A 19,211-nucleotide genomic window follows, 5' to 3' on the forward strand; every position below is an offset into this window, starting at 1 on the left:
GATAGTGTACTCTCAGTGGACACTCAGCACTCTTAGACAGCAGCTGGCTTATCTTTTCCAGGTTTCCAAGGGGGGAAGGCGAGCTGTTAAATCAGCATTTTAATCAATATACCAATCTTGTTTAAGGCATTCTGCTTGCTACCCATTTAACCTTCCGTTACCAGAGGAAAGAAGTATGCAACAGCATCATCCTGTACTTTTCCCTCTACCTCCTCCTCCCAAATTTTATTTTTAGCTGTTGAGACATATCATTTAGACACCTGAACACAGATATTACTGTAAGATTTTTCTTCCTGTTAATTGCCTGACTTACCTCTGAACTGAGAAAATGTCTAGTCCTTAGCTGGATAGTCACCAAACAAGTGAAGTATGACATTATGCAACCACAACATATTACAGTATTTTACAAACCATAAAACAACTATCTGGTATTTTTGTAAAACCAAACCTATATATCTGTGGTATAATTTTGGTACACAAACTATACATTTACTCGATTTGATACTCTTCTTCTGTCCCCCTTTCAGCACTTCATAATTAAAATTTTACTCTGTAGACATTTCTTAAACTGAAAGTATTTAGTGAAAAAAATTAGTCATTAAATGATGCACATTATAAAACACAAAGAAAAAGCATAGCATGAATCTGAAGTTCTGTAGCTGAATAAGCCTCTTACGAACTAGTACAAAATAATAAAATAAATCCAACTCCCCCTCATCCCCAAAAGAAAAAACTTATAGCAGAGTTAAACTGCAGAATATGACTATTCATTCCATTCACTAGATATACCCCTTTTCTACTTTAGAGATGTGGACAGATTCTTTAAACACAACCAATCTTCAAAATCCATTAGTTTCCATCTACAGACTAGTTTGCTATTCTATATAAAACAGCTCATGTGACTTGGTATACATGGGCACCCTCTTTTCTCCCCACAAATTATATTAAAAATACTAACAAGGAATAATGAATAGCAGTCCTAAAAATATGGAAACCTTCGCTGTTTGCAAACCATGTACTGGACAAGAAAATCTACAGTAAAACTATATAGTGTTTTCATGCAGTGCTAAAAGAGAAGAAATAATTCCAAAACATAGGTTAAACATAAAAGAAATGCATAATAATAGATTTAACTTACATATTACCAAAAGGTAGCTAAACAAAGTTTGAAATACTAAACATTAATACAGCGTTGGATATGAAAATTAAATTACTTTTTAAATGTTTTTTGCAGTTATTTCAAGCTTGTAGACACTTCAAAATAGAAATTATACATTAAGCATCAATACAAATATTTTGGTCAACAACTTCCCTGCAATTATATTTTAACATCATTTTTATTTTTTAGTTGCAATCTGAAAAAACATATATATTAAGACAGTATAGCAGTCTATATTTGTTGGTCCAGGTACCTCATGCAAAATTTAGATAACAGAGTTAGATACAATTTTGGATCACAAGCATTATCTCATTTTCTGTGTAACCTCCACCATTCTGTAAAAAAATTATATATTTTTTCATGAACACTGAAACTTTGTTTCCTAAGTATCTAATATGCTCCTGCTGCTTATTTCCTGCCTCACATAGCAATGTCCTTCTATGACAGCACAATTACTGGCAGTAGGGAAAATATTAGAAACTGATAATACTGGCATATCAGATACGGAATAAACAAAGAATTTATGAGCTAAGGAACAGAGACTGTTTTCATACAATGTCCCTAATATTCTAAAACAAGGGAGGAAAAACAAAATAAAATTTATACAGTATTAGAATAGTTTCTAAACAGAATTGTTTATCAAAGGTTTCCATGCAGTGTTCACCAAATGCATGGTAAAACTGAAATTTTCTCAAATAATGTTAAAATATAAAAGCGAGATACACATAAGTATTATGTCTTAGTCATGCTCTTCTTGTTTCACAGAAATGGAAACCAAGAATCATTCATCTTAAAAAAAAATTAAATGCTCAAAGTAATATAAAATAACGTGATTTTATTTATTTTGCTTTATAAAGCTAGTAACTAGACATTTTTCAAATTTAACAAATATATACTCCATAAAAACTATGTAGCCTTCTCCTCTGACATCTGGAAGAATCGTGAAAGAGAAGGAGATGTCTGGTTGCCCCCATATGAATGACTGTATGCAAGAGAGAGTTACAAATTTCCCATCTTCAGACTGTCCCAGTAGCTTAGCAGTAAAACTCCTCAGAACATTCTGGAACCTCAGGGGTTCAGCAATGTCAGAGCAGATAAAGCACTGAAAATAGAAAAGGTACGGATTTGAGCCAGCAGGAGTTGATAATCTACCTTGACAAAGCTTTTGATTATTTAGAGTTTGGTTTGGTTTTTTTCAAGTCCCTTATTGTAATTCTCATTCAAAATATCACATCCAAGATAGCAAGGCCAAATTAATACGGCTAGAAACTACTCGCAATAGGCCCATGGTTGCCACAGAAGACATGAGATCCCGAGTGAAGCTAATTCCAATATCAGGTCTGACAAGAGCTCAGTGCACTCAGGTAGCAGTTCTAACAACTATTAGCCTAATCTGTACCAAAAGGTCCCATATTCACTTTATCTAAGGACGCACAAGGAAGACACATTAAATGAATCCATCTTTAAGAATCTCCTTCACCTGAGATTATATAGAAAAAGACCAGTGATACCTTCTCTCTGGTACTTTCTAGATTCACAAAGGATCAAATATCCAGCCAGACACAGTTGAGTCAATAAAGGATCACTCAGACAGGCTTCAGAAATACATGCAAGGTCTGACATCCTCCTTCATGATTAAATCAGGTCTTATTAGCTATCAACTACACTTTAAGCAATAGAAGCTTGTAGTTAAAATCACTGTTTGCCATTGACCCACACCCCTAAAAGAAGGCCTCAGAAAAAGTTAAGTGGCCAGCAGGTCTGGTAACAAGTGTCAACCACTTGGTCTACCAGTAAAAAAAAAAAAAGAATTGTCCCCCTACCTAGTGTCATTATTTATTTGTACAACTGTAGCGCCTAGGAACCCCAGACATAAACCAGGACCCCACTGTGACAGGTGCTGAACAAAAAACAAAAACACAGTCCCTGCCCCAAAGAGTTTACAATCTACGTATAAGACAAGAAACAATAGATGGATACAAAACAGATGGGGGACTAAAAAGGAACAATGAGACTATATTGTTCAGCAAGGTAAGCAGTGGTCTCAGCACACCAGCGGCCTAACTACTGTCAAGTTTGCCTTTCTTACCCCTCGCTAATCAATTCAGGAATACAAGATTTTCATCTAAATAATGTTAAAATTCAGGCTTACATTTCCTTTTTCCTTCCAAAAGCACAGTTAATTGTATAATAATTTATAATATAAATAAGATACAAGAGAAACAATCAATCTTTTGGAAATAAGTACCTTAAACTAGACACTTATTCAGTAACTCACTTGCAGATTTTCTTGAAAATCCTTTAAAATGACTGTGTTATAACCTAATGGAAATAGATCAATTCATCTGACCAAAAAAATAGGGCAGGCCTTCTAGCCAAGTACTTGTCCCCATATTCTTCTTTCTTCCATAAGGCTAGATGGGTAGATAATTCAAAATGAATAATTTGCCTAACTTCACATCTTCCTCTTTGTGATTGTCTGTGAGGGAACGGTGATTTTTATCAGATTGATTTATTAATCTCTGAATGACTTCTGCAGATAGTTCTTGGTTTGTACCTTGTCCCTAAGCACTCTGTTACAAATATTCAAAATATGGACGATTTTGATCATTTACATAATCTTGGAAACAAATGTATGTTTCTGTGCCCAGAAGAGATGAACATAGCTAAGAACTGAATTTCCACTGCAAATATGTTAATGTGCTGCAAACATTCTGCAAATACATTTAAAATTGAAAATGTAGGTAACATTCCTATAGTAAACTCATTTACTAGAATGACAAAAATGTAAAGCCAACATATATATATATATATACACACACACACACACACACACCCTCTACAAGAAGAGTCAAATTTTTATTAAAAAATTTGAGAAAATAGTCAAAGAAAAAATATGCTGCGTCCATCCAGCTCTTGGTGGCACTTTAAGTTTGGCAAATGAAGATCATGACATTCTTAAATATTGTCAAAAATACATCCATATGCTGTGATCTGAGATGACTTACTACAATGAAATATTATCTTCATTCATTGCTTCTCCATATGTTGTGAAAAGTTTAAGTTGTATTTTGAATACAGCTAAAAAGTTTCACAGTATATTTAATACAAGTCTCAATTTCTATCATTATCATAAAATTAAAATACAACAGAACAAGTATTCTGAAGATGGCTAATCAAGCAATGAGAAACAATAACCTGTGTAACAGTGCTGATTATTATATCCTCAAGTGCACAGGGAGACACAAAGCGAGGCATTTGGAGGGAGCATTAATAAGTATTTCTGCACACTCTGAACGGTATTAGTGGAAATATGAAATTTAAATTAATTGGGCCTGATACGCAGGTCCACTCCAGCAGTGGAAAGCAATAGATAACTAGATGAGCCTACCTAAAGGGAATCTCCAGATGGCAAAAAGCCAGTATAGAGGTTCACCCTCTTCCCTCCCCAGTATAAGGGAAGATCCCAGAAGAAGGGGAGTGGGACAAGGATGTTCCTATTTTGGGCTGCAAGAATGGTCCCCAAGGTATAACTTAGATCACCTTTGAGGCTGTTCTAAATTATGCCTGGAACTGGACCAGCCATCGTAAAGCCAACTTTGTCCTCTATCCTGCTAGGAGTGCTCAGCATCTCTGTACCTAGCCAAGGATCTAGCCAATTTACTTTTAATTTTTAAATTAAAATATTCTTAAACTATGTATATTACAGATCATAATTAATTTTGAAAATCATGTGATCAACTAACCCACTAGATATAAATGCACAGTTCAGAACATCATTTCAAGTAGGTAGCCTCACCACAGTACTACACAAAAACAGAAATAAGCCACACTTGAAATAAATAAAAATCCTTCATTATAATTTTTAAGGCGTTTTACATCCACTTTTCTTTCAATGATTTCTAGGAAGGTTTTCTTTCTATTCCCCCTTTCCAAATTTCCCTAGGCTACCCACCTAGTTTTTATTGTCTGCATCACCTTTGAGTTCCCACACCTGCACCTCAGCCTAGCACCCCTACATCTTACAGCAGGAGTGGGCAAACTTACATCGGGGTTGCAAAACTGTACGGAGGGCCAGGCAGGGAAGGCTGTGTCTCCCCAAACAGCCTAGCCCCTTGTCCCCTGACTGCCCCCCTCAGAACCTCTGACCCATCCTAGCCCCCTGCTCCTTGTCACCTGACCGCCCCCTCCCAGGACCGCCCGCTCCTAACCGCCCCCCCGGACCCTGCGCCTTATCCAACCCCTCCACCTCCCTGCTCCCTGTCCCCGGATTCCCCCGACCCCTATCCACACCCCAGCCCCTGACAGGCCCCCCGGGACTCCCACACCTATCCAACCTCTCCCCATATTCCCTGTCCCCTGACTGCCCCCCCGGGATCCTCTGGCCCTTATCCAACCGCTTCCTGCTCCCTGTCCCCTGACTGCCCCGACCCCTACCCACACCCCTGCCCCTAACCACCCCCCTGGACCCCACACCCTTTCCAACCCCCCATGCTCCCTTTCCCCTGACTGCCCTGCCCCCTATTCACACCCCCGCCCCCCTGACAGACCCCCCCAGGACTCCCACGCCTATCCAACTGCCCCCTGCTCCCCATCCCCGACTGCCCCCTGGGACCTCCTGCCCCTTATCCAAGCCCCCCAACCCCGCCCCCCCCCCGCTCCCTGCCCCCTTACCATGCCACTCAGAGCGGCAGGACTGGCTTATTGGAAAGACTGGGAGGTGGACGGGCGCAAGTCACACTGCCGGTGCAGCAGCGTAACTACAGGAGAGGGGGGACAGCAGGAGAGGGCTGGGGGCTAGCCTCCCTGGCCGGGAGCTCAAGGGCCAGGCAGGACGGGCCTGTGGGCCGTAGTTTGCCCACCTCTGTCTTACAGCATGGCATCTGAATGTGTGTTGTTGATAGAGCAGGCCTGCTCCTCTCCAATTACAGAAATTCTAATAAGCACCAGAAAAGAATGAACAAGGCAAACCTACCTGGAAAAATGGACAAGGTTTTCCCACTGGTGTCATCAAAAATCAATGGTACCAAAACCTTCTTTGATCCCTCATGTACTCACCTACTTACTTAAACTAGGAGATCTAGGAGTAGATAATGTTTTGGGTTGGGATACTGATAGATTCAGCAGACCTCTGAATCAAAATTGTCTGGACCACATTGGAACTATGAGGATTAGCTTGGCCGAGTCCTATTTGAGTTTGCAGAGCACTCTGAGAATCAGAAGAGTTAGGGAATAAGCATATAACAGGTCTCTTGATCATGTTATCAGGAACATGTTGACTGTGGATGCTGGGCTCATTCTACCTCTTGAGCAAAATCTTGGACATTTCTTGTTATAGTGAGTGATTAAGAGGTCCATCTTCAGATTTCCCCAGTCCATGAAGATGTCCTCCGGTATCTTGTCTTTAATCTCCCACTTATAATTTGTGAGGAAGTGTCTGCTGGGGTTGTCCACGAAAGTGTTACGCTGTCTAGGTAAGTGTACTGCCACCAGGGATAGCCAATGTTTCATGCACCAATTCCTGGCAGAATGGGAGAGATCTGGCTCCATCCTCTTTGTTGATATAAAACTTGGTGGTCATGTTGTCAGACATGATTTGCAGTGACTGCCCTTCTATTAGGGCAGGCCTTCCCTACAGCTCTGAGCTATAAGAAACTGATGTGTATTCTCTTCTCCCTTGGGGACCATAGACCCTGTATCTTTAATTTGTCCAAGTGGGTATCCAATCCTAACAAGGATGTGTCGGTGTTCATGGTATTGGATGACAGCGACACCCAGAAGGGGACACCTCTGCAGGCATTCATTGGGTTTTTTCCCCACCATATTGGTGAAGACAGAACCCAGCGTGGGATAACACAAGGCATACCCAGGTGATGTTTGGAGGATGTATAAACCAGCTTGAACCAAAAAAGCACGCAGTGGAAGTGAAGTCTGGCATGCAGTGTAACAAAAATGTAAAAGGCGACGTGTCCGAGAAGTGTGGAGATATAACCTTACATTGGTACATGGGTTTCCCTCGCATTGGAGAATTAGGGTAGACAGGTTCTTGACTCTGTCCTGAGGTAGATAGGTCCTGGATGTGGAGGAATCTAGGAGTGGACCAATGAATTCAATCCTCCGACCCCGAGTTAATGTTGATTTCTGTTTGTTGACTTTTAGGGCTAAAATCTGAAAGACTACGGTGCGGAAGGCTTCAGAGGCCTGCTGAGATTTCCCCCATATGAGCCAATTGTCCAGGTAAGGATACATGTTGATGTTGCATCCTCTCAGAAAAGTTGCCACGACTGATAGCAACTTTGTAAATACAGTTGGTATCATGAAGAGTGCAAAGGACAACACTCAATACTGATAGTGGTCCTGGCCCGCTGTAAACCTTAAGTACTTCTTGTGAGGCATAATGATGGCGATGTGAAAGGATACATCCCAAAAGGTCGAGAGAAGCAAACCAGTCTCCGGAGTCCAGAGTCAGGATCATTGATGTGACGGTGACCACCCTGAACTTCAACTTGTGAATGTGTTGAGGATTCAAGGATGGATTCCTTTTTCTTTAGAATAAGGAAATAGTTGCTGTAAAATCCTTTCCCCCTGCATTGCGTAGTCTATCACTCCGAGAGAGAGGAGCATGAGGATCTCTTGATGTAAAAGATTCTCTTAAGAAGGGTCCATGAAAAGGGATGGGGAAGAGGAGTTGGGTGTAGTAACCATTGAAATCTGGTGGAGTGCCCATGTGTTAGTGTCTCCATGGCCCTTTGGTTTGTAGTGATAAGGGACCAAAGGTGCCTGGAGTGAGCTAAATGATTTCTGAAGGGAAGGACTGAAACGTCAGGAGTCACACACGAGACATGTCTCGACCATCACATCAAATCGAGTATTTCTAGGACTCTGAGGCTTGGTAGGTGTGAGAGGAAGCAGTGGGTGGTTTCCTCCTGTGGAAGCACTGATGTTTCCTGGGTGGCCCCAATGTCCTTTGGTGATAGAAGGATGGCACAGTTGTCTCTGTGAAGTATAAGGCTGTTTGATATATCTTCTCTTAGGAGCTGGTGTGTACACTCTGATGGAAAGTGAGGTGGCTTGTGAGTCCTTCAACATATGGAGTACCCCATCCACCTTGGAACTGAATAATCCAGCCCCTTTCAAAGGACAGATCCTCCACTTTTGTTTGGACTTCTCTGGGGAACCTCAGTCCCAGAAGCCAAGATGCCTGTCGCATAATGACTGCCGTTGCCATAGATGTGGCAGCCTATTCACCACATCACGTGCTGTTTGCAGACTTGTCCTGGATACTAGCTGGCCCTCATTGACTAGCAATATAAATTCCGCAGGACTTTCATTTGGCAGGTTACTACAAAGGGAAACAGCCTCTAACATATGTGGAACTCATACCTGGCCAATATGGCCTGGTAATTGGACACATGGAACTGTAGGCTTGCCGAGGAGTAAAGCTTTTCAAACACATAAATCAGTCTCTCTGGCTCTTTCTCCTTTGGTGTGGGCCGGAATTGTTTTACCGTTTCATTTCCCACTGTAACTACAAGGGAGGATGGCACAAGATGTATGTAAAAGAATTCCACACCTTAGGAGGCACATGGTATTTACAATATGCCCTACAAAAGATAGGGGATGCTGAAACAGACATCTGCCACAGAGTATTGGCAGGGTCCATAATAGCCTTGTTGACAGGGAGAGGGCTATTTTTACCATTTTGAGGCCTAGAGTATGTTCGCTAACTTGTGTGTCTGCTCCTGTACCTCGTCAATAGGGATTTGGCGGGCCCCAGTCACCCTTTGTAATAGGTCTTGAAAACCCTTGCAATCATCCAACTCTGGGGTCATTTGTGGTATTACAGCATCATCGGGGACAGGGAGGATGGAGCTGCCCAGACTGGGAGGTTGCTCTCTAGGCCTATTCTTTCATTTCTTCCTCCACTACCTGCGACTGGAGCAGAGCCAGGAGGGGTGGTTGGGAGGTCTGTAGAGCCAATATTGTGTGTGAAATAACCTTCTGGCAGTGCTGTTTGTTGCCTCTGGCTAAAGTTGCTCTGAGCACACCAGGATCCCCAGCAGGACCATGGGGCATTGGCAGATAACAGCCGGGAGACCAGGGGGTAGGGAACCATGAGTCATGGTTTTGAGGCTTCCTGTAGCTCTCTTGTGAAGAGTGCTGGACTCTCTATATAACACTGAGTAAAGATACTATTGGTATGGATCGTCCTCACTCTCCAACTCTAAAAGATGCTGAGCTCCAGGGGCCAAGTTGTGTACCTTGATGTGTTAGGGACTGACAGTGCCATACCTGTGCATAGAGTGAGTGCCCCAGCATTGCTAAAGTTGACACCAAGGAAGACTGCAATTTCAGATGTATCTGCGGCTCTATGGTGCTGTAAGATGAGGTAGTATGAACAGATGGGCTGAACCAAATTTTCTTGGGGTGACATGACAATGTCTCCCATGGTCAAGGAGGGAACCTTAGTGTGCAGCCCTGGTTGACTTGGCTCCAGTGCCAGGAGGATTGGCACTGGGGCCATAGAGACAGATGGCACCAGGGTTAGGCAGAGGTCTTTCCCAAAGGAGTGGATTTGGTGCCAGGCACTTCGGTGCTATTCGGTTGGAATTGGCATGAGAGTGAAATTCAGTGGGAACCATTCTAAGCCAAGCAGTATTAGAGGATTTATGGTGCCACAGGGAGGTATTCCTCTAAAAGGAAGCCTAGGTAAGTGACCTACCTATGGGGCTCCTGGTCCTTTGCAGTCTATCAGAGGAGGATGCCGTCTTTATAATTGTGGTCTGAGCTGCCACCACCAGGGCTCTTTAAGGCAGAGATCCTACACTTGCTCTCTTGGGCTCCAAAGTTCCCTTTATGGATGGGAGGGGTTGGGTCCTAACAAGCCCAGTTGAGAAGTGGGTCTCATAGACTCAGTCATCAGGAAGACTTGAATGCAAACCTCTCTCTCTCTCTGTCCTTCCTGGCACAAGAACTGAAGGACTTACAAACTGCATATTTGCTGGGAAAGTGTGAATCTCTAGCATGAGGAGCAGTGCTTGAATCCAGGAGAACCAGATGACACCCATACCAGTAACAAGTAAAAATTTAAGACACTAACGATTACAACAGTCAGATAACTATGTCTCTATATATATTGACTAACTAAACTATAAAACCATTAAAGCTAAGAACTAATATAGAAAGGCTGGCAATCTCTCAGACAGTCAGGGCTCCGTCTCCAACCTTTTAGGCAGAGACACTGAATGGCAGTGCGGTGGGGCGGCTGCCCCACACAGGCAGAAGAAGGGTTAAAGCAGCCTTGGGAATGCTGTGCGGAACCCAGCCAATTAGGATAGGGCTTATTGAGGCAGCCAATAGGGAGAAGGCTTAGTACAGAAGCCAATCAGGGCCAGGCTGTCCCATATAAAAAGGGCTGCTGAGCAAAATAGGAGCAGTCTCTCCCTAGAGGCCAATGGAGGAGGACTGACTGCCTTGTAGGAGGGTTGAGAGAGAGAGCTCCACGGACACAGCAGGGCTGGGCAGAGTCAGGGGAGGAAGAGGGAGCCCCAGCCTGCCGGCTGCCAGACCAAGGCCTTGATTCCAGGGCAGAGAAGGTGCTTGAGCTGCAGGGAAGTGGCCCACGGAAACAGGTGGTGAAGCAGGAGGAGGAGCAATATGTGGCTGTCAGCTATGGGGTCCCTGGGCTGGGACCCGAATTAGCGGACAGACCTGGGTCCCCCTTCCATCCCTCCCACTTGCCACCGAGGGGAGCGGCCAGTGCATTGACTGCAGTTTGCCACTGAGGCAAGTGGCTAGACCAGGGACTGCAGTTTGCCACCAAAGCAAGTGGCTGGACTGAGGGCTGTCGGGTCCCCCAGAAGCGGGGAGAGAATCGGAGGGCTGTGTCCAGAAGAGGATGCCGCGGCCTGGGGAGCAACGTGGGTCCTAGAAGTGTAGGCAAGAGTGACAAAATGAATGCTAATTCCCAGGATAGCCAGCAAGAGGCACAGCGGTGGTGAGTCCTGCCCCGTTACATGCAGCCAGTGCGCTTCACCTTTATATGCCCTCAGCACAGCTCAAAAGGGCTGAGGGGCGCATATGCACCATCAGTACAACGTGCATATGACTAATCACTGAAAAAAGAATGTGGAATTATTTGATATTTTAATTTTTATGCTCTCTCAAGCTATATTCTGCACCTCAGGAAATAAGTAATGTTTGTTTCAGATTGTAAGCAATCTGAGGCAGGGATTGTTATTTGCAACATGTAGAGATGGTTGAAAATGGGATAAAACCAGGAGCTTAAAAATAAAAGAAGCAACCGTATATAGTTGTTTTTTTCCCCTGGTTAAGGTGTAATTCCTCTCAAGTCTTGCCTAGAAACATTAATATCACCTGCTCTGATAAGGAAGAACCAAGTGGTTTGCTGTATCTGCTGAATCAAAATAAGAGCTATGAGAAAAGAGAAAAAATGCAAAATATGACAAATACTGTAAGGTTTAATGTTGAGAAAACCATCTGGTTAGTTTTAAAATCTGATTTTACTGAGTTATAAATACATAGGTAACAACCAATTAATGTCTTATATTGAAGTTTAAATCTGAAAATATACTGAAACTATAAAAAATGAGAAAATAGGCATATTCAGAATATTCTCCAGAAGTTGTTACATTTTTGCATTGCTGCAAATTTCTGAGCTTTACTGCCAAATAATAAAAATTAGAGATAGGAAGCATCTATTAAATTATACAGCATATTCCCCTGCCAGGGGGATTGTTCCTGCAGTGGAGTTTATAACATTTTGGGCAGTAGATGATCACTAAGCGCATTCTGCTATACAAGACAATGTATGTAATATGTTGTGATACTAATTTATTGCATCAAACTGCAGCCACACCAACTGCTGGTGCCTTTTGGTGGCAGGTGCCCAGTGCATGTGATTGTTCAATAGGGGGGTTTGGTTTCCTGATAAACTGGAATTGGGAGTTGTGATAAATGAAGGGCCGTGTAGCTCCATTTAATAGATACCCAGCTAGCCAGTTAGCTGTAAAATCCCTCTGAATAGGTGTTCTTTACTTGTTTTACCTGTAAAGGGTTAAAAAGTTCCCCAGGTAAAGAAGAAAAAAAAGTGGGCACCTGACCAAAAGAGCCAGTGGAAAGGCTAGAACTTTTTTAAATGGGGAAAGAAACTTTTTTTTGTGTCTGTTCTTCAGAGAAGCAGGAACAGAGCATCAATGCTATAAGCAGAAATGCTATGTAAAGTTTGAACCAGGTATGAAAAATTAACATCCATACCTAGAAGGAATCATTTAGATAGGGAACATTTAGATAAATGCGATCATGTTTATTCTTTATTTTGGCTTGTGGATCCCCTCTATGCTAACCCCAGATGCTTTTGTTTGCTTGTAACCTTTAAGCCAGGGATCGGCAACCTTTGGCACACGGCACGCCAGGGTACGCTCCTTGGCGGGCTGGGCCGGTTTGTTTATCTCCCACATCCGCAAGTTTGGCCGATCGCAGCTCTCACCGGCTGCGGTTTGCTGATCCAGGCCAATAGGGGCTGCGGGAAGCAGCACAGGCCGAGGGATGTGCTGGCCGCTGCTTCCCGCAGCCCCCATTGGCTTGGAGCAACAAAGCGCAGCCAGTGGGAGCTGCGATCAGCCAAACTTGCGGACACGGCAAATAAACAAACCAGCCCACCCCACCAGGGGGCTTACCCTGGCAGGCCATGTGCCAAAGGTTTGCCGATCCCTGCTTTAAGTTGAATGCCCAAGAAAGCTATTTTGGGTGCTTAATTTTTGGAATTGCTCTTTTAAAATCTAGCAACAGCCTAAGTTCCAGATGTATTTTCTTTCTTTTTGTTTTAATAAAATAAAATTTTTAAGAGGGATTTGGACTTGTGTCCTAAGAGGTTTGTACATATGCTGTTTGATTAGCTGGTGGCCACAGCTAATTTCCTTTGTTTTCTTTCTCAGCTCTTCCCTGGAGGGGGGGCTGAAAGGGCTTGAGGGTACCCCATAAGGACAAATTCCCAAGTGTTCCTTCCTGGGTCCAAGGGTTTGGGGGTTTTTTTTGCATTTGGGTGGTGGCAGTGTTTTCCAAGCCAAGGTCAGAGAGAAGAGACTGGAGTGACAAGTATTAATTTTTAGAATCCCTGAGGGCCCCTACCTTCTGCACTTGGAGTGACAGAGTGGGGATTCAGCCTTGACAGGAGTGGATTAAGCACCTCCTAAAGAAGGTGAGGAGCAGGGCTGGGGCTCTGAATGACCGGTACAATGAGGGGGGTGGGGGGACCTTTCCCGCCACCTTAACCCTCGTACCATGTGATGGTGTTTGGGTCACAGCAACAGTACTGGGCCTAGCTATAATGGGAGTGGGGTTGCCAGCAGGCAGCTCTCCACCAGGTAGAAGCAGGGACGGATTTACATCTCATGAGCCCCTAGGCACAGCATCTTTAGTGCCCCCCTGCCTATAGCCGACCTTCATGTTTTCTGTAAATATGAAACTTTTAACCCACTTAACTTTTAGGCACCCCTTGGCACGTGCCTCCTCTGCCTAATTGAAAATCTGGCCCTGGGTGGAATGGATTTCAAAGGAAGGATGCTTTGCACTGGACAAGTTTTTTCCAGATCTATTTCCAGGTTTGATACTTATTAAAGTTGCAGCCTAGTTAAACCACAGTTAAACCAACTTGCATGTCTTCCTTATGTTTCTGGAACAAATGCTATCTCTAACACCTTTATATAATATGTACACTATTTTTTAACTTCTCTTAAAAAAGTTATATATGTAATCAAAACCAGGAAGACTGAAGGATTCCTCATCTGGTATCTAACCCTCTGATCTAAACCTCTGAATTACTCCCTCTGGCACCGCTACACCATATTCTTGAGCCTCCCTTACACTTTAAGTCCTTGGTCATTAGGACAAATTCCTAATCCAAATGCAAACTCCTAGTGTTCAGGTATGATTATGGAGTTATGACAGCTACTAATTTGGCAAATATGCACCATAGGAGAATATTCTTAAAGTGAGAGAGGAGGGAGAACAGTCAACATGGGCCTGTCCAGCATTCAAACAGAATATGAGGATATATTTCAAGGAGATGGGCAAGCTGCAAAAACTGACACCCATGGACTGCGCATAAGGCTACAAAAATGCAGAGTTCCATTAGCTCTAGTGAAGCCCCTGAAGGAACCAGCAAATCTGCAAAGAGGCCTCATTACACTCACTGAAACCAGCAGAGAATGGATCAGAATTCCATTAGCGCTGAGAAAACCTTCAGGTAAATAGAGAATCTGCATTGACCCAAAACCACTGAACAGAGCACTGAGAAGTCACTACCCATTACCAATGACTGAGGACACACTATTCAATTTATCCACGGCAAAAGTGATATCAAAAATGGTTTCTGGCAGTTGGAGATAGGAACTGAAGGGTATGAATGCCTCTGGGCATCTATCTGGCCCCAGAGGTGTTCCGTGTAAACTGAACCAGGCCTCATCCGACAGACTCCCAGGCATAAAGACTGCAGCTGATGACTTTCTTATTGTAAGAGAAGGATATGTCTATAACAAGGTAATCCACACCCATGATACCAAGATGCAGCAACTCATAAACTACTGCCATGAGTGGAATACTGGGTTGAATCCATACAAGCTGAAGATAAGGAGAACTGAGGTCCCTTGTGTCAGACATCTGTTGACCTCTGAGGGACTCCAGCCAGGCTCCAAGAAAATGACAAGCATTAAGGAAATGCCCTGGCCAAAGGAAGTTTAGGGAGTCCAGCAGTTTATATTAAAGGCCAACTGTCTACACAGATTCAATGCACACCAATAAGAAGTCTGTGAGCCCTTGAGACAGTTAACACACAATTATGCAGTGTGGGAATAGTGAGAGACTCAAGAAGCAGCATTTGAAAGAGTAAAGAAAATCATAAGCCAGGCATCAGTCCTGAAGTACTACTGCCCTGCAGAGCAGCTAGAGCTTCAGTCTCAGAAGAAGACCTAAGAGCAACAAAGTCAGAAGCCCACAGAACTTGCTATTAGAGCCCTGACAGACACAGAGCGTATGCACAGATAGGAAAGGATCCATGGGCTGTGGTATGTGGAATGGAACAACTCCAACAGTTCATCTTTGGGCGCAGCATAGTTGTGCACCCTGATCAGAAGCTATGAGAAAGTATCATGAAGTCATTGCTGAGAGCACCCAAGTGACAACAACACATTATAGACTCCAGCATGCTGATGTACACATAAGGTGTTGTACAAGAAAGTCACTACTGACAGCAGATATATTGAGTGAGGCATACCTTCCAGAGCACAACACTGACGGCTTTGTGGAACAGGAGATAGAATCTATCAATACATTACAATACATTCACACTTCGGATGGGGGGCTCCAGGCAAACAAACAAAACACTGAATAGAGTGGGGTGCTACAGACACAAACAGTTCATATTGCAAGGCTGGCCAGATGCCAAGGAGCAAGTACCTGCAGGTGAGGGTTGAGCTGTGTGTGCAAGACTCAAAAAAAAATTTTTAAAAGGAAACTGAGCAGTAATCCCAGCAGATTTAAGAGAAAACATCATGAGATGGATACATGCTTCACACCTGAAAAAGGAGGCATAGTTAAGATGAGCTAGTCAGGAATTAACGCCCAATTCGGAGCACAGCATACACAGAACAGTGTAAGATGTACAACAAATAAAGTAATCAAGAGAAGGTGACTACAGCCTCATGAAATCCCATCTGAACCCTGGAAAAAAGTTAATTCCTGTTATTAAAAGTTACATGGTCAAAGCAGGTTACTACTCCAATTTCTGGGAGGTGAACTACCTGGAAAAAAAACTCAGGCCAGAAGTGTCATCGGGAAATTAACGGTTCATTTTGCAAGATATGACAAACCTGACCTACTATGCTCAGACAATGGGTCACAATACACTACATCCAAAACAAAAAGAAAGACTCTGCACCAAGTTGGCAGTCAAAGCCAAGAAACTGATGCCAAAGGCAAAACAGACAGGAAAGGATCCTTCTACCTGACAACATTGGAGCATCGCAATAAACGCTCCCAGGGAATAGAGAGCCACCCAGGACAGAGACTGACAAGAGAACCAAGACTTTACTTCTCAGGTAGGACTGTCAGCTGCAGCCCAGCAAAGGAACAAAGGACAGTACACTAAAACAGTTAAGGGAATGCCAAGCTAAGTGGACATTCCACTACAACAAAAGAGCCAAAGACCTAAGGCCACTACACAGAGGTAAGCAAGTCTACAGTCCAACCTTCAAACAGCCACACAAAGCAGTGGCACAAGGTAACAGTTCAAGCTGCAATGGAACACAGGTCAAATAAGGTAGGTACAGATTCAGAACAGTGGCAGAGACAAAACAGAAGACAACTGCAGTGTAGTGATGGACAGGCAGGTGAAGACACAAGAACCACCTCAATTGTCAACTGGCCTGACACAGGAGAGTTGGAAGAAATTAAGTATATGAGCAATACAGAGGACCAACAGGACACCAACCAACAGAATAAAGGCAGCAACAGGACGGCAGCAAGTGCCCCACCAACAGTGATAACATAAACAAGAAGTAGGCTACCAAAGACCAGCACAACTGAAGAATTATGAGGCCTAACAGGCAGCAATGGGATGGCTCTAAAGGCCACGTCCCTATGGGTGGATTATGTACTAGTAACCTCTGGCCCCTGCAAGTCAAACACTTGTACAAAAGAGACAACTACAATTGTTAAAAGGAAAGATGTAGCAACCTGCATGAGACTTGGAGGGAGGAGTACAGGCTGCAGGAGGGAAGAGTCTCTAGTAGGCAGTAGGCATGCACATGGCTAGACTGCTAGCTATAACGCTAAACTTATTTCTTTGACATGCACTGAAACTTTAAAATAAAACAAACAAGATTTTCAAAAATCAAAGCATGCTTCTGAAAATCTGGCCCTAAACTTTTTATAGGTAGTTTCCTATTTTAAAAAAATTAAATCAAACACAAATAATTTTTAAAAAATCCAGTGAACTTTGAGGAAGTAGAAAATTTCAGGACAAAGTACATCTTTAAAAATACTACCTAATGGCAACAATACCAGTGTAAATGCAATTTTTTTTCTTTGACTCACCTCTCCCCCATTAACATACTCCATCACAAAACACAAACGATCCTTTGTCTGGAAGGAATATTTCAAAGACTTAAAGAGAAGAAAAAACAAAAAAAAATTATCTTCACATATTAACCTGATTTCTAGTAATTAGAATGGTAGCAAAAATGTAGTGGTATCTTGTTAAACAGACAAATCTGATTGCTGGAATGTATCATCACTGTTTCCTACTTCTCTATCTGAAGCACTCTACTATGAAAGCCATTGACAAGAAAAGTCTACACGTTTTGCTCACTCAGCAGAGCGTACATTAATAAGAATTATTTTTTACTATGTTGCCATTAAAAATAAGCAGAGTTTTCTACTGGCATTTCTAATCCTACTATGAAATGAAATGTCTTCCTCACTTCCAAATGTGTAGTATTAGCCACACATCTTCCACCATAGTCCTCTCCTCATTCTAATACCACTCAAGTCAACTTTTTCCATGGTACCCATAAGAAGAAATATTATAATATTGTGGGAGAAGGGGAGCAAGGAGGAACCTTCAATGTGATCCCTATGTCTGTCTGTCTTATCTTCAGAGCAGTACTGCCTTTATTTTAATGTACTGTACAATGCTGAAGATTTTTTCAGTGCCACATGAATAATATATAGAATTATATATAACTTTTAAAAAGTATTAACATTTATTATTCATATAATTTAAAATTTTGACTTCCCAAGGTTTGAATGGCTCATGATGGGCCAAAGTCATTCCTGGTGTAAATCTACTGACTATAAATCCATTACAGATATGCATTTGGCCCAATTATTTGAAATGCAGTGTAGCAAGATTCAATGTAATTATGAAAGGATAGATCATGACTTAACAACGTACCTAGAGTAAGCAGAGCTGCACGTTGTTGTGCTGTCCCTAGAGTAGCCCAGGAGGGAGACTGTGGCTAAGGGAGTCAACTGCCCTGCTGTTCTCCCGGCTGCTCTGGGAAGGGAGAAAACTGTGCTGGATCTACACCTGGTACAGCATATAGCTCCCAGACATACCAGCTATGTGACCAGTGGTTTGAGGAGCAAGGCCAAGGCTTTGCCCACTCCCCACCCCTTGTACCCATATGCGTCATATTCTCCTTTGTGCTACTGGACAAGCTTAGCACAATTTGGCCCAAAATGTCTACTTGGTCTGCCAAGTATAGCTATAATGTCAGCCTCAGCCTCCATAAAATAGCTTTTAAAACAGCAAAATGAACAAGTTATCACAACAGGACATTATGCTATACAGAGAGTTTATGATGAAATTGAATATCTGAATTACATATATGACTTTGAAGGAAAAAATTAGTACTTTTTAAAGGGAGAAACTAAGAAATTATATCAATGTATGCAGTAGAGACACTATTCCCTGAAGAACAAAGTTAATTTCAGCTTATCTTCCCCCCTATTTATCTTTACTTAAAAGAAGCTGGTCACAAATTTGACTACATTTTTTTTGTTGGAAACTGCCGTTTCATCAAAACCAAGCTTTTTTGTTTTGACAAATTTCTTGTTTGAATTAAAAAAAAACAAAACAAGAAAACTGAAATTATTAGTGCCCCATTCTCAGCATTTTCAAAACAGAAGTTCAATTTTTCAGTGTGAAATCACTTCATTTCAAAATTTAATGTTTAGTAAAAACAGTTCAAAAATTTAAAAGTTCACAATCAAAATGAAACATTTTGAAATTAATTAAACAAAATGTTTTCACTGAACCAATGTAATATTTCTTTCAGATATTTGGTTCATTAAAATTTTCAGAATTGACCAGTCATCCCAGTTGGGACTAGGAAAGCTTTTTGAAATCTCAAATTCCTGCAGAAGGGGAAAACCACTTCCTGACCAGCTTGAGAAGGACTACAAGAGGGGCTGGCTTGGGAAACTCTGGGAAGACCTCATATATAAGAAGGCAGAGTTCAAGAACCAGAGT

The 19,211-nt window shown here is 42.4% G+C and overlaps 1 protein-coding gene across 9 annotated transcripts in view; it reads right to left on the reverse strand.

Moving 5' to 3' along the window:
* AKT3 (AKT serine/threonine kinase 3) overlaps positions 1-19,211 on the reverse strand; it is a 272,181-nt gene that overhangs the window by 68,569 nt on the left and 184,401 nt on the right. For all 9 annotated transcript variants that reach the window (XM_084623741.1, XM_084623737.1, XM_084623739.1 and 6 more), the window contains one exon: positions 17,273-17,341. In XM_084623741.1, the coding sequence (XP_084479867.1) occupies positions 17,273-17,341 (69 nt within the window). The remainder of the gene's footprint in view (positions 1-17,272; positions 17,342-19,211) is intronic.

Source organism: Lepidochelys olivacea, assembly GCF_965140295.1.
Source record: "Lepidochelys olivacea isolate rLepOli2 genome assembly, chromosome: 3".
NCBI lineage: Eukaryota > Metazoa > Chordata > Testudines > Cheloniidae > Lepidochelys > Lepidochelys olivacea.